Genomic DNA, 15025 nt, shown 5'->3' on the forward strand with positions numbered 1-15025 from the left:
GCAGGGACATTCAGAGGAGGGACCAAGCGGCAGCCCCCAAGCCACTCTGGGGGAGGCACCCACAGCTCTACCCTGACTGCCCCCGGGGCCTGCGACACGGTGCCTCCTCGTGCCAATCTGGGTGTCCCCCCAGGATGGGCTTGGGCTTGTGGCTCCTCTGTCCAGGGTTCCCTTCTGAAAGTGGTGACCGGGCACCATCAGTGTCAGGCCAGGCACAAGGTCTGCCTTTCTGCCCCCCACCCAGCCTCCTCCCCTGGGACCACTCTGGGTCACGTGTTGCCCTTGGGGACCTCCGGAGGGCTCCCTGTCACTGCTCCCTTACACCTTCCCCACTGTGACACCACCACCCACTCTCCCACTGTTGCCAGGAGGCGGCCAAGGAACACAACAGCTGATCCCCACGGAGCACCCAATTTATTCCAAGATCCGTGGGACACGCGAATGGATGAAGAGCTTATTGGGAAGCATCTCTGCCCCAGAGGGTGGGAGAGAGAGCAGAGGAGAGCAGGGCGGGGCACGTGTCCAAGGAGAAGTCCCTGAGGTGGGATCCGGGTGGGGCGCAGGGGCCCACTGGTGTCCGGGTGTCTTCGGGTGTCCTCCTGCCTGAGGGGTCCGGGAGGCGGCGGCCAGGGCAGGTTGCACTTCTCGCTCCAGCAGCTGGCCCTCGTGAGGTAGAACCCGGGCCACCTGTCTGTGGACAATGAGAGGAGCTAGGAGTCAGAGTCACCCGCCCTGTGGTGCCCAGGTGGACCTAACCCTGCTGGCACCCCCCAAGGGCAGAGGGTGTCCATTCATCCTTTGGAAATGACACTCATCAAGGCACACATGAGACCTAAGGCAGCACCGCTCCACCTACTTGGCTCCGTGGGCATCTCAGCTGGGCGCTGGCCGGGGAGCCACTCTGTTTTTGAAGAATCTTCTGAGGGCCTGACCTCTGGTGGGGGCAGGTCCCGGGGGGTCCCTGGGTGCTGGTGCTGGTGGTGGCGCGGGCCCTCCAGCTGCGGGAGCCACTCTGTTGGAGCGTCCGGAGCCAGTCCTGGGGGCCTGCCCGCAGCAGCACAGCCTCGCCAGACAGGTGGCCATCCTCCGGACCACTCCCCTCCATCCCCTGGCGGTGTCACGGGTCAGGCCAGGGGTCCTGGAGCCAGCAGGGGGTTGCGCGGTGGAGGAGGAGCTGGGATCCGGTGCCAGGGCCTGGGAGGACCCGGGCAGAAGGGCCGTGGGGCCGGGAGCAGGGACGCTGGCCGACAGGCTGCACAGCATGATGGCGGGCAGGCTGGCTCTCCTGCTGCCCACCTGCCCTGAAGGCTTGAGCTCCTCAGGCTGCTGCTGCTGCTGCTGCTGCTGCTGCTGCTGCTCACAGGCCGAGAGGGGCCAGGAGCGCATGGCCGGCCTGCTGACGCCCCACCTTGGGCCCAGAGTCAAGTTGGAGGGGATGCATAGGGACGGGCAAGGCCCCACCTGTGGCCACCCAGGCATCTGCAGCCGCACCTGGCAGCCCGCCCCCCGGGTTTTCTGGTGGCCCAGCAGGAGGTAGGTGGCCATGGCCTGGTTGAACTGGCGCGTCGCCACCGACACCCAGGTCTCCTGCAGCCCGTAGCCCAGGTCCAGCATGGCCAGCAGGATGGAGGTGTCCGCGCGCTTGGGGAGCAGCTCGGCGGGAGGACTCGGGCAGCGTTCCCCATCCTGGCTCAGCCACGGGTGCCCCAGGATCTGCTGGAGCGTGGGCCTGTGCGCGGGCTCCAGGGTCAGCATCCAGGACACCAGGCTTTGCGCCTCGTCGGACAGGTGGAACGGGAGGTGGTACCTGGCCTGCAGCACCTGCTCCTTGGCCTGCTCATAGCTGGCCCCGGTGAACGGGACGCTGCCCGTGAGCATGAGGATCAGGAGGACACCCAGGCTCCAGACGTCCACCGCGGGGCCGTCGTAGGGCTCTCGCCGGTGCAGCTCCGGGGCCCAGTAGGCCACGGTGCCGCAGAGCAGGCCCAGCTTCTCTCCGGCCCTGAACCTGCAGGCCAGGCCGAAGTCGCACAGCTTGGCGCGGCCCGCGGCATCCAGCAGCACGTTTTCCGCCTTCACGTCCCGGTGCGCGATGCCCTGCGCGTGGCAGTAGCCCACGGCGCTGGCCACCTGCCCGAACAGCACGCGGGCCTCGTCCTCCCACAGGCCCACAACCTCCGGGATGTGCTGGCCCAGCTGGCCCCCAGCCATGTGCTCCATCACCACGTAGGCAGTGCCGGGGGTCTCCACGATCTCCAGCAGCTGCACCACGTGCGGGTGCTCCAAGCCCTTCAGGATGTCCAGCTCCGACAAGACCCAGGACAAGGTGGCCCCCGCCCCCTTCCGCAGGACTTTCACGGCCACCTTCGTCCCCGTCAGGATGTGTCGGGCCAGGAAGACCTTGGCAAAGCTGCCCTGCCCGACGACCCCCAGGGGCTCATAGCGGCCCGTGAGGGCTTCCTCCAAGGAGGAGCTGGCCGCGAGGTCCCGACGCACCCTCCGCACCACACTACGCTCACTGCTCTCTCTGGACATCCTCCGCCCCACGCCCACTAAGCCCGCTAGCTAAAAACAAACACAACAAACAAAGCAAAGAACACAAGCAAAACTAACACAACAAAGCCCAACAGAAAGCCCCAAATCAGAGAACCAACCTGAGACCGCAACCAGAACCACCAAACCACCAACCACCAAACGCGCTAACTATGGGAGTCCCACAGGTCACTGCCTAGAGCTTCCTGTGCTTGTGGACAAGGTGCCAGCCTCGACCCGGCCTTATATCCCCGCTGGCTCAAGGGCCTCACAATGCTGGCCCCTGTGAGGTCACAGCCAGGAGTGGCCCACTCACACCTGGGGGTGGCCCACGGTGGCATCTCCCACTCGGGCCTCCGGGACCTTGGCCACCTTCCTGGTCAGAACAAGGAGGGTCTGTGGAACCTCGGTGCTCCCGTGTGTTCGGGACCCCGACCTCTCCTTGCTGAGAAAGGAGGAGCTGGACCAGGCCCCGGGGCCCGTGCCTCGCCAGTACACAACTCTGTCGTGGCTTTCGCCCCGTGAAGACCCCACCCCAGGTCCTCTGGAGCCATTCAGCGCCCGTCTCCTCCAACTCGGACAGACTGGTGTCCAGAGCGTGGTAGCAGTCCCCTCACGCCAGGACGCTGGTGCGGGTCGCTCTGCCCCCTGAGATCCAGGGCCACGTTCCCGACCTCTGTGGGGTGTGGGGGCCAGGTCAGGCGCCTGCCTCATCATTGCCCCACAGGGTCCTATCAGGTCACTTGTTAGAACCCTGCCTGCAGCCCACAGGAGTGAGTGTGAGTCATCTTCCAGGGATGAAGGCCGAACCTGCCAGCCAAGAACCCTAGGGCCAGTAGGTGCCCTTCCTGGGGTGCAGAGAGATGGAGGCGTTCCCGGATGCCTGGGGCCCTTCCCCTGCTCTGTCCATAGAGCCTGGGCTGGCTCCTTTGGAACCTCACAGACTGACCGCTCCCCCCTCTGGGACCTGAGGCGTCCACGTGTCAGGCACCAGAGGCCAGGTGTCTGTGGGTTGGTCTGCCCTGGTCCCTTGGTGCTGCCTTTCTAAGTCCCTTAGACTGTGTGGATCTTAACGACAGGTAGTGGGTTCTCACACTTCCGTGGCCTCTTGACTCGGCCCAGTCCACGTTCACGTGTCAGGAGAGGTGCCCAGAGCTCGCCCTTGGTCCATCTTCCATGGGGCCATTGGTATTTCTTCACATGGAGGGAGGGTCATAGGACTGAGCCCGTTCTCCCCCTTCCTCCCTCTCCCTCCTTCCCTTCATGCCTGGCTCTTCGTCCCCCTCTGCCCTCCCTCCTGGTCTGTTTAGTGCCCTCCTCCCCTTTCCTGGGGCCTGGCTGTCCACACCAGGGCCTCCTCTGTGCTAGCTGGGCGCTCTCTCACTCGCTGCACCCTGACCCTTAGACCAGTGTCTCGGGGAGTTCCTCAGACTGGCCTCAGTCTCTCAATCCCCTGGCCTCTGCCTCTCCAGTATGGGACTGTGGATGTGACTGTGGACATGCCTGGTTAATTGGCACACACCTGTGCATGTGCGGTTGTGATTCTCGGATCACAGCAGGGCCTTTTCCAAGGGGACTGGTCCCTCTGTATGCAGAGCCTCGTGGCCCAACCCCCTCCTGAAGGCCCTCTTCTCCATAGTGCTGCATCGTGGCTGAACTTCCAACAGGACTTTTGGAGGGAAAGCCCTCAAGCCCCAGGTGGAGGACTTGGTCACTAGATGTGCCCTGCGTCAGGGGAGTCCTTTTGATTCATCCATAGGACATTAAGTGGGCACTCAGAGCTGGAGGAGGACATAAAGAGCTCTGGTGAACACAAATTCATGACAGTTGTCAACACTGTGCTGCTTTTGTCTTCCCTGTGATTAAAGAGAATACTGTATGAAAAAAAATCTCCTCCAGGTCTTAGCGCAGGTTATTGAACCCAGGATGCATGCTCTGCAGCTCTGTGACACAGGTGACTGAAGGGGATGCCCTGGAGCTGTAGGGGGGCATGCTAGGACCCCATGGGCGTGACGCTGCTCTGGGCTCACATCACTTGGTCATGTTAATTGGAACCCCAAGGAACCCCAAGGAATAGCTGTGGCCTAACCCAAATGAAAGGGAAAACCAACAAATAGCAAAGGAGGAAATGGCAGGAATGAGGCCAAGCATCCAGGAGACCTCTAGGAGCACACAGAGATGGCTCCGGTACCCTCCCTTGTCAGGACGTCCTGTCAGGAAAGCCCATGAGACACTCCCTGGAAGCACAGGAGGACCAGGACCCGGAGGACTGGCTGCAGGAGCCCCCTGAGGGAGACCACCCAGCCCTGGCCGGATCTGGGGGAACAGGGCCAGGCAGAGGAGTTGCAAGGCCCCATGTCGTGGGCATGATGAGTGAGCTCAGAGGGATGGAGGGACAGGCAGGCCTGGGTGTGCGACCCCGTCCTGCAGCAGGAGCAAAGGAGAGCCAGGTGTGGGTCTGACCAAGGTCACACTGGGCGCCGGCAGCTCTGGTGTCCACTCTGCAGATAAGGAAACTGAGGCTCAGGGAGGTCGAGACCCCTGTGAGTGCCTGCCTCCCTCCCTGGATGCACGGTCCTCACCCCCAGAGCACTGCCCTGGGCCAGACTCACACGTGCTGGGCTCCCCACCTCCCAGGCGACTACTAAAGTGGGGTTGCAGCCGACAGCCGTCCAGATAGCTGACCCAGTGTGTCGGGCCATTCAGCCCCTTCCCCACTGAGTCCTCAGCAGGCTCCCTGCCCCCAAAATAACTTTGGCCCGTCTTCTCGGGGCTCTCCAGAGGACTGCTCCGGACACTTCCCAGACGGTGTTTTGCTCGTCTTGAGTTTGACGGCTCTGAGTCCTGGGAGGTCTTTCTACTTCCTGTGTAAGGAAAGCGCCACTTGTCCTCCAGAATCAGGAGAAACACACACAGAGCCCCCAAGAGTGGCAGGGACCTGGAATGCCTGGTCACAGAGCAGACGCGACACAGCTGGAGAGAGCACTCGTGAACTGGAAGGTAGCCCTGAGGGAACATCAGGATGTACCACAGAAAATCAAGAAGCTGAAGAAGGAGAAGACGGCCATGAACACCACAAAGCCCCAGAACCTTGTCTGAACTCGAGGGTAGAGAAGAAAGCACACAGGAGAGCCCAGAGGGGCACTCTGCAAGCCAGGACTAGCATTTCCTGCTGAGGCCAACATGGGCTTCCTCGGACCCTCCTCGGCACCTCACAGTTGACTCAAGACTGTGGTGTGGCCGGAGACAGGAAAGCAGGACGTGGGTGCTAACTGAGTGCCACCACGCGGCACACGCTGCCCATGTGTCCCAGTGAGCCAGTCCCTGGCCTTGAGGCTGAAACCGCCACTCCCTTTTTGGCATGGGAGGTTCACTGTATCTCACGGGCTTCTGGGTGCTTGGTGGTTGGCACAAAGACACACACAGTAGGTGCTCAGTAAAGACCGTTGAATGAGCATGGACCTGCGGCTGGCAGAGTTCAGGTTCACGTCCACTGTGGCATAGAGGGGAGGAGGAGGAGGAGAATGGCTCTGAATTGAGGACCCTCTGACCCCAGGCCTGCACTGAACCCACATCCCAAGCAATGTCCACATGCCCCCATGGTGGTTTGGACCTTAAAGGGCCCCGATAGCTCAGGTGCTGAAGGTTGGGTCCCCAGCGCAGCAGTGTTCAGGGTGGGGCCTTTGGTAGGTGCTCAGTCATGAGGGCTGTGAACTCACAGTAGGTTAGTCCTTAGGTCACAGCTCAATGGACATGGAGAGGTGGTGGAGACATCAGGGTGGGCCCAGTGGGAGGAAGCAGGTCACTGGGGCCTGCCCTTGAAGGTCCCTTTTGTCCCCAGCACCTTCTCTACCTGCTTCCCCCCACAGGAGATGGTCAGCCCCCCCCTCACATCCCCCCTGTGGTGTTGTCTTACAAGTGTCCAAAGGACGGGTCCAAACAACCACCAGCTGAATCCTGAGCCACATCAATCACCCTCCTTTTCATTTCCTTGGGGTATTTTCATGGCTACAAAAAGTTGACACAAAAAAAAACTGGTACAAAAAATCATGGATCATGGCTGTGACGACACCTGACCAGGTGGTTTGTAAGAAATCATCTATAGGGGGGGAAATTAAAAATTTTTAAAAGCAGGTGATAAAAAGCCTAGAACCCTAGGTAGAGCTTAAAGGATATGTCTGGTGGTCGCTCAGGGGACCAGAATGCTAAGAGCAATGCAGGGTAAAGATGGTGCTGGTGACCCCCACTCCAGATTTCTCGGGCAGCCCTGGCTCCCCAAGGAACCCCCTCTTCATGCCGAGGATGCAGGATGCTGGTGAATTTGGTGAGAGTTTGTGCAGTAGGGTGGGCTTGCCTAGCATGGAACCAGTGGAGCTGTTCCTGTGAGTAAGGGAAGGACTGAGGGACCGTCCAGCGACTGCTGAGGCCCCTCCTTTTCTCCCTGAATGGTACAGGTTGCTCCATCATGGGCCACTTTGAGAAAACGGAAATTGAACCCAGTAAATTCGTGACACCCTTGGCCATGAGGTAAGTCCCCCAGTGTGCACTCCAAGCCCCTTGATTTCACACACTTGGTCCCTCTTTCTTGGAACATCTTGTCCCTCTTTCTGGGGACATCTGTGGTAGCACCAAAGTAGGAGTCATGGTGAAGCAGGACTTGAGGGCTAGCGATATGTACTGTCTGCTTTAAGACCTGGCCTGTACTGCATTGGTCCTTCAGGTGGTCTCTTGGGAAAGACCTTGGCTGGTCAGTTAAAGGATCCCATTTGTCAGCCATGGTTTTGGGGGCTCCTCTCTGGTGCGTTCCTCTTTCTGTTTTGCACAATCTCGAAGCTGGATTGGTCTGTCAGAGGTAAAGTAAGTGGAAGAAAGGACTATAAGTCTGTCTAAGATAAGGTCTTACTGTAGCCATCTGGATTTTAAATAGCTTTCTAGATTATTGTAACCTCTTGCAGTTGGACTTGGTCTGTCCAAGGTAATCTGTACTGCATGTCCGTCTGTCTTTCCGATTCTTGTCTGTCAGCCCTGGTTTTGGTGATCCCTTTTTGTTTTTGGTCTCTGGCAGGCCCTTTAAGATGTAGGCCATGCTGCCCTGATCCTACTGGTAGTCTCTGGAGCAGAGGTCTTGGGGACCTGGGCCACCTGGAGGGACAAGCCAGTCTAAGAGAAAGCAGGTGAACCATCACCGGGCCTTGGAAGGGCTTTTCTGGATGGCTATGGAATCTTGACGTTAAGTTGGCCTGTCAGGGGTGAGGTATATGAAAGAGATTCTGCATTTACACACATTTAGGCAGTTGTGAAACTGAAAGCTGGGTCCGCATCCTCGACGCCAATTCAGTAACAAAGACAGGGTCTTTAGAAAAAGGAAACAGAAGGTCTACGGCTTTGCTAGCAATTACACAAGTTGAATACTTTTTTGCCCTAATTAACTTCATTTTTGTATTTTCCTTGTAAATACTTTATAACTGTTGCCTGTTAGTGTTTTGCATAGGTACTGCTTCTTAAAAAAACAAACAAACAAAAAAGACCTGGATTTATTTGAGATAATAAGCCATCACACACAGGACAGATAGATAGTGTATAATGCTGAATTCCAGTACTAACACTGACCCCAATTAAATTAAAGGGGTATCTGTAAAATTATAGACATTGAAGGCATAACCCGTTATTCCCTCTTTAAGACTGGTGATACTGGCCTGCTGGGTGTTTAAAACCAAAAACTTGGACACCAAAGTCAAGGAAGTAAAAGAGCCAAGGAAAAATCAGCCAAAATTTTGGACCTTGCCCTCTAATGTCAGCCAGGACCCAGAGAACAACAGGACCCTCTCTGGGCCCTGCAACTCTGGTGAGTCACCTGATCTGCTAATCAGGGAGATAGAGGACCCTAGAGAACAGGAAGACAACCAGTGCACATTCTGCAAAAAGGAGGGTCACTGGTGATGGAAATGTCCCTGATGCTACCTCTGCCATCTACCACTGTGGACCTCTGGACTGCTCTGAGGCTGAATGCCCTTAACTGTCCATGCCCTACCTGACAGAGAACAAGGACTTTGGGTTGCTTCCCCCAACTTTGCCCTCTTTTAGCAGGAAGCAGCTTGGAGATGTCGTCACCCAGTTTTCCACAGAAACGCAATGTAGAAATTGACAGTGGGGAAGAGTACATCAGTGTCCACTTTATGTTTTGAATGTAGCCCTTGCTGCTCCACCACTGCAACTGGTTTTTAAATGAACATGTTTCTTTCTCTTCTTCCCTCCCTAATCTTTCCTAATCTCCCCCTCCCTAATCTCAAGGGAAATAGGATTATCTTTCTTCCCCATTTTAGGCAGATTTAGCTATCCTTGAGTACACACTCGCCATAAGAATGAAGTAATCCAGACTTTGGGGATGGTATAAGAAGATCTCAGAAATGACTATCTCCTAAATTAACAAGCGAATTACAACTCCAACAGAGCACTCATGGAATGCAGCTTTGAGTCACCTCTTTAAAAGCCCCCTATTCCTGCTGGTGGGCAGAATCACAGCTTTTGGAACAGAAGTCCCATGTGTTTCTCCTTTGCTAGCAAAGCAATAAACCTTCTTTTTTCCTTTTTCTAAAAAAAAACAAAAAAAAAATAGTGTACTGCTGAGGTTTCCAGTGGCAATGAGGATTTTGTTTGAAGCTGGTACAGAAGCCCTTCATGGCCACCTGACCAAGTCCTTGCCTGTGTTCTGTCAGTGCCCTGAGACTGTGTGAGGCTGAGCTGAAAGGTGATGGAATTATTAATATGATGGAGAAAATTGCAAGACAGCCCCGCATTCAGGGCCTGGTGTGGGCTTTGCTGGTTACTTTTAGCCAGGTTTACAGGGAGAAATAGGAGCAAAGGCCGTGTGGACCGACACTGAAAGTGCTCCCTGTTGCCAACAGAGTAAAAGTACAAGGCTGAGACCAAGGAGGCTGTGGCTGCGGAGGAGACGGCATCGTTATAAAGAGGCCAAGGACTTTGCAAAGAGCATGGGGAAGAGCTTCAGGGCTCTAACGCACTGGTCCTACCCCTCCCACTGGCTCCAGGAGCAAGGCCTTGGATCTGAGAAGAAGGCCCAGGGCTCCTGTGGGCACAGGGCTGTCTAGAGACTTGTTTCCCAGGATTCCTTTCCATTGTCCTGCCGTCCAGCACTTGGTAGGCCCACACACCAAGGGTGACCAGTCTTGCAGGTCTCCACCAGATTCCAAAGCAAACCTGGAGGCTAGGAGTGAGCCAGGGTCACTCCCTTGAGAGTGGCCCGTGGAGAGTGACGTGAGGAGCTGTGACAGTGAACACCAGCTGCGGTGGAGGACGCAGGGCCGAGATGCCAGGGACAAGGACCATCTCCAGGGAAAGCCACAGGCAGGGACAGCCCAAGAGTGGCCTTGCAAGGGAGTCGGGCTGGGGCTGCTCACGCCCTGGGGGCTCACGTCATCCACTGTGTCTCGGAGGCCAGACATGACCAGAACCAGAACCCAGCAGGGAACTGGCTCCCACTAGGGTGGGTTCTGGCCTTTCTTGGCCCAGTTCCTCCTCACTGTTTTCCTGGTCTCCTGCACTGTATCTGGGAGTGTCCGATTCATTTTCTGATTTCCCCAGTGGCTCACATCAAAGAGCCCACCTGGGGTCAGAGGGGAAACTTGACTTGCTGTTAGAGCCACATGGAGCCTGTTGACTATGGGAGCCATGAGAAGGACCAAACGGGGCTCACACTGTGCGATGGACACCAGGTGATGGGGGCTGGGGACAGGAGGTCATGGTTTGCATCACAAACACCCCAAAAGCTTGAAGGCTTGCAACCCAATGCAGCCGTGTTAAGAGGTGGGCCGTGGGCAGGTGACTGGACCATAATGTCCCTGACCTCAAAATGCATTATGAGGATTCACAAAGGATCCACTACCTGTGGGACTCTTAGGAAGTTGTGGAATCTCAGGGGGACGGGCCTAGTTGGGGGAAATAGGTAGTTGGAGAAGGGCCTTGAAGGCGCCTGCTTTCACAAGCCTCTTGCCCTGATGTTCTGCCTTGACAGGGGCCCAGGACAGCAGGGCCAAGCAACCACACACTTTCACCTCTGAAACAATGAGCCAAAATAAGTCTTTCTTCCTTTTTGGGGAGATGGTACTGGGGACTGAACCCAGGGGTGCTTTATCACTGATCCTCATCCACAGCCCTTTTATTTTTTGAGACAGGTTCTCACTATGTTGATTAGAGCCTCATCAAATTGCTGAGGCTGTCCTCAAACTTGCTATCTTCCTGCCTCAGCCTCCCGAGTCAGGAGGATTAGAGGCATGCACACTACAGCTGGCTCCTTCCTCTAAGTAATTTTTCTCCGGAATTTTGTCACAGCAATTAATTATCATACCTTGGAAAGCTGCTAGGGATACCATGGGACAGGAGAAAGCCCCACACCCTCTCTCTGACTCTGGACCCTGAGAGTCCAGCTGTTTTGCCCAGCTCTATTTAATGACCATGGCAAATATTCCCTCCTCCAACTGGCACATTGAGAATTATCATATCTGCTTGTAAACTAGAAGGGTGGATCTTCTCATGTGGGTTTGGGGGAAAGGCAGAAATAATGAGAAAGTCTGTGTTGCCTCAGTGGGTGGAGGAGGATGTTCATAGGAAATGGGCCGGGTCTGTGCAACCAGGGTCCCTTTCTCTAGGGACAGCCCCCTCACCCTACACCACCACAACTCTCACCCTAAACCCAGCTTCCCACCACAAGATGTTGGCTGGTTCCTTTGGAAAATGGAACCGGGGCCCCAGACTCTGGCCATGAGCGGAGCGGAAATGCCTCCTTCACCCGGTCAACGCCACACCTCCGTCAGCCCACACTTATGGAAGGGCTTCCCTGGGGACCTGCAGTTCCAACGAGCATCACAGGCCTCTCTACCTGGCAAAGGCTTTCCAGGGCGACATCCTGCACTGTGAAGCTGTAATATGGAGCCAAAAACAGACCAACCATCGCTGGAACAATGGTCAAAGTCCTCGCTTTTCAAAATGCTCGACAATGAGTCATTCTGTTTGGGGATGACAAATACATCTCACCTTGCAAATGTCACGCCTCAGAGGAATCAGTGCACATTATGTCCAGGACAGGGTTCTGTCAAAACCAAACACAGACCCCTCTGTGACAGAGGCCAGGAAAGCCAAGCAGGGAGGTCCATTTTGCATCAATTGAGTCTCAAGGATAATAACTTCCCTGAGCCGGAATCAGGGCAAGGGGTCCAGGAGGGAGATCCAGTATTTGGGACCTTCACAATGTGCACAGAACGCCAGCTCTCGGAGTCCGTCAGCACCTGGCTCAGGCCAGTGACACCCGGCACATCTGCCGACTGGGCCCCTGCAGCTGCTCCGCCCACTGTTCTCAGTGAGCGTTTGTTATGTGCTCAGGGGTTCTCCTCGGAGCACTGGGGCCACTTCTCCTCTTCCTTCCACTGTATGGTACCGTGTAAGGCCCAGGGTGGGCCGCCTCCCTGCTACCGTCCCTGTGTGGCCTGAAGATCCCGATGATCCCTAAGTCCGAGGAGACACACCTGTTTGTTCTGCAAGGACACCTGCCCAGGGTTCCCCTGACACCAGGACACCCCCCAGGGCCACCCAGCAGGGCCTGCTCTGTGCCTGGTAGGTCTGGCATGCCCCCAGGACACAGGCACCTCATCCCTGTCCTGGGCGTCAGGTGACGTGATGAGTGGCCGAGTCATTAGTGAACAGAGCAGAAGGAATCAGACCATGGGCTCCCCTGAGTCAAGCCACAGGACAACCAGGCTCAAGGTCCCCAGCTTCCTTAAGGCTCCAGGGCCACCACTTAGGGACGCTGAGAAAGGAGGGGACAGGCAGAGGGAGTGTCCCAGGGGGAGGAGCCATCCTGAGTCGCAGACCCCGGCCAGGACGCAGGCTGGAGTGGGGACACCTTTGGAAGGACGACCGGCACTGTTTGGAGGGGGGCAAGGTGCTCCTTGGCTGTGGCAGAAGCCCTGCTGCACAGGAGGGGGCAGCTGGGGTGAGCTCAGCCTCCACAGAGCAGGAGGCCCAGACCCTGGCTGGGGCCGTGGACGGCCGGGGCTGTGTCCTGCCTGCCCTCTTGTTCACCTGTGTCAACAGTCACCCCTTCTACCCTTTGAAGCCCCTCCCCCAATAGCCTTTTCTCATCCGTGGGTTTGGGGACGTCCCACGTCTCTAGGACCCGGAGTCCCAGGGGGCGCACATGACCTCGGTCAGCCAATGAGTGCGTTTCACACGCTCACTCTGCAACTGATCCGAGGGTGGCATGTGACCAAGTCAGCTGACCCATGCCATAATAGGCAAAGAACTGTGGACAGCGAGGCACTCTCTCCCCTGCAGTCCCTCTGCCAGTCCAGGGCCCCTCATGGAGGAACCGCTCTGTGCAGGACACTATCAGGGAACCTCGGAGCCTGAGGAGTGACATCCTGTGATCCCCTGGGTCAAGCCAGACCTGATGCTGACTAGACTTGAGTGGGGTAGGATGCTCCCATTCACGATGAGGTAGCATTTCCTCAGAGGGGCTGCCGGCTGCCATTGATGCCCTTTGTCAAAGGAGTTCTGACGTCCCAGATACACCCATCTTTGGGCTGTGCTGGGCCTGTGCTCCCCCTGGGCATGCCGTCCATGTCTAGGCTGCGGAGACGTCTGTAGGACAAGCCAGCGAGGTGGCGCTCTCCTGTTGGAGTATCTCCACTGTGACGAAGCTGTTCGGCTTTAGGCAGGCGTGGACTCGCGGTAACTCCCTTCAGTTCTCTGTCCCCCAGGGACGAAGCCTGTGAACACGGGCCTCGTCCTCTTCCCTCACGGATCTCTGGAGGAGCCTGTCCCTGTGATGGCAGGATCCGGGCCATTCTGCTCGCAGGGCTTTCTGCAAGCCTCTGCCCGTGGCTGGCTGGCCTCCGCGGGTGGGAGCGCCCCATGCACCCCTGCTCATTGTTTGGCTTCTGGCCCCCTCCCATCTTCTCTCCCTCCGTTCACCAGGCTCTCTCCCTGGGTGTTGAAATCCCGTGCTCCCGTCACCCGGCTGCGCCTCACGCCCCCGTGTGGGATCCCAGCTTCTTTTTCTTCATGACGGTCTCTTCCCATCTTAGTTGCTGTAGCTCCTCAGCCCCGCGTAAGGCCCAGGGTGGGCCGCCTCCTGCGTGGCTTTCCTTGCTCACCACCTCCTCGGTACTCGGTTCTCTTATCCTTTCAAGCGGATTTTAGAACTGATTTTTTAGTTCTGTGAAGGTTGTCCTTGGTGTTTGGTGGGGATGCCCTGAATCTGTACAGCACTTTGGGTAGTTGGCCATTTTCACAATATTAATTCTGCCTCTCCAAGAACATGGGAGATCTTTCCATCTTCCAAGGTCACCTTCAATTTCTTTTTTCAGTGTTCTATAATTTTCCTTGTAGAGATCTTTCACCTCCTTGTTTAGATTAATTTCCATATTCATTCATTAATCTTTTTTTCCTCCTTAATTTTCTTCTTTTTTTTAAAGAGAGACAGAGAGAAAGAGAGAGAGAGAGAGAGAGAGAGAGAGAGAGAGAGAGAGAGAGAGAGAGAGAGAATTTTTAATATTTATTTTTTAGTTTTCGGTGGACACAACATCTTTATTTGTATGTGGTGCTGAGGATCGAACCCAGGCTGCACACATGCCAGGCGAGCACCCTACCACTTGAGCCACATCCCCAGCCCTCTTCTTCTTTTTTTTAATTGAGGTTATTGTAAAAGGTCTGTTTCCCTGATTTCTTTCTCAGCAGAACCACTTGGAGCCTATGAAAGCTGAAATTTATGAGAGGTATCTTGTATCCTGCTACTTTGCTAAATTCATGGATCAGCTCTAGATGTCTTCAGGGTTTTTTTTTTTGTTTTTTTTTTTTGGAGGGGGCCATCTTCTAAATATAGGATTATGTCATCCTCAGAGTTAGATTCCTCCTTTTCCTGATTCCTCTGGCTGGAGTTTGAGAGAACACTATTGAATAGCAGCATGTGAGTGGACATGCTTGTCTTGTTCCTGATTTTAGAGGAAATGCTTTCAGTTTTACTCTGTCCAATATTATGTTGGCTTTGGGCGCATTACATATATCCTTTATAATGTTTGTAAGTTTCTTCTATGTATACCTACTTTCTCTAGCATTTTTAACATGAATGGGTGCTCGATTTTATCAAAGCCTTTTTACGCAGGTATTAAGATGATCATATAATTCTTGTTCTTAATTCTAGTGAAGTGGTGAATTTTATTTCTCCGTTTGCATATATTGAACCAACCTTGCATTCTTGGAATGAAACCCACTTGATCGTGGTGTATTATCTTCTTGATCTGTTTTTGAATGCAGTTTGCTGATCTTTTATTAAGGATTTTGCATCTATGTTCATCAGGGATATTGGTAGTTTTCTTTCCTTGATGTTTTTGTCTGGTTGTACTTGCTTCACAGAATGTGTTCGGGAATGGTCCCTTCCTTTCAATTTCATGGAGCAATTTGAGATACACTGGTGATTTCT

At 55.4% G+C, this 15025-nt stretch overlaps 1 protein-coding gene across 1 annotated transcript; it reads right to left on the bottom strand.

Annotated features, from left to right (window-relative positions):
• Positions 1 to 395: 395 nt before the first annotated feature.
• LOC124094419 (sperm motility kinase 2B-like) lies at positions 396 to 3418 on the bottom strand. Its single transcript, XM_046447132.2, has 2 exons — positions 857 to 3418; positions 396 to 691 (listed from the first exon to the last, which is right to left on the bottom strand). Exon 1 carries the CDS (start codon positions 2533 to 2535, stop codon positions 874 to 876), a length of 1662 nt encoding a protein of 553 aa, XP_046303088.1. The 5' UTR covers positions 2536 to 3418; the 3' UTR covers positions 396 to 691; positions 857 to 873.
• Positions 3419 to 15025: the final 11607 nt, after the last annotated feature.

Source organism: Marmota monax, unplaced genomic scaffold (genome assembly GCF_021218885.2).
Source record: "Marmota monax isolate L192 unplaced genomic scaffold, Marmota_monax_Labrador192_F-V1.1 WCK01_AAM20220418_F8-fsc00400, whole genome shotgun sequence".
Lineage (NCBI taxonomy): Eukaryota > Metazoa > Chordata > Mammalia > Rodentia > Sciuridae > Marmota > Marmota monax.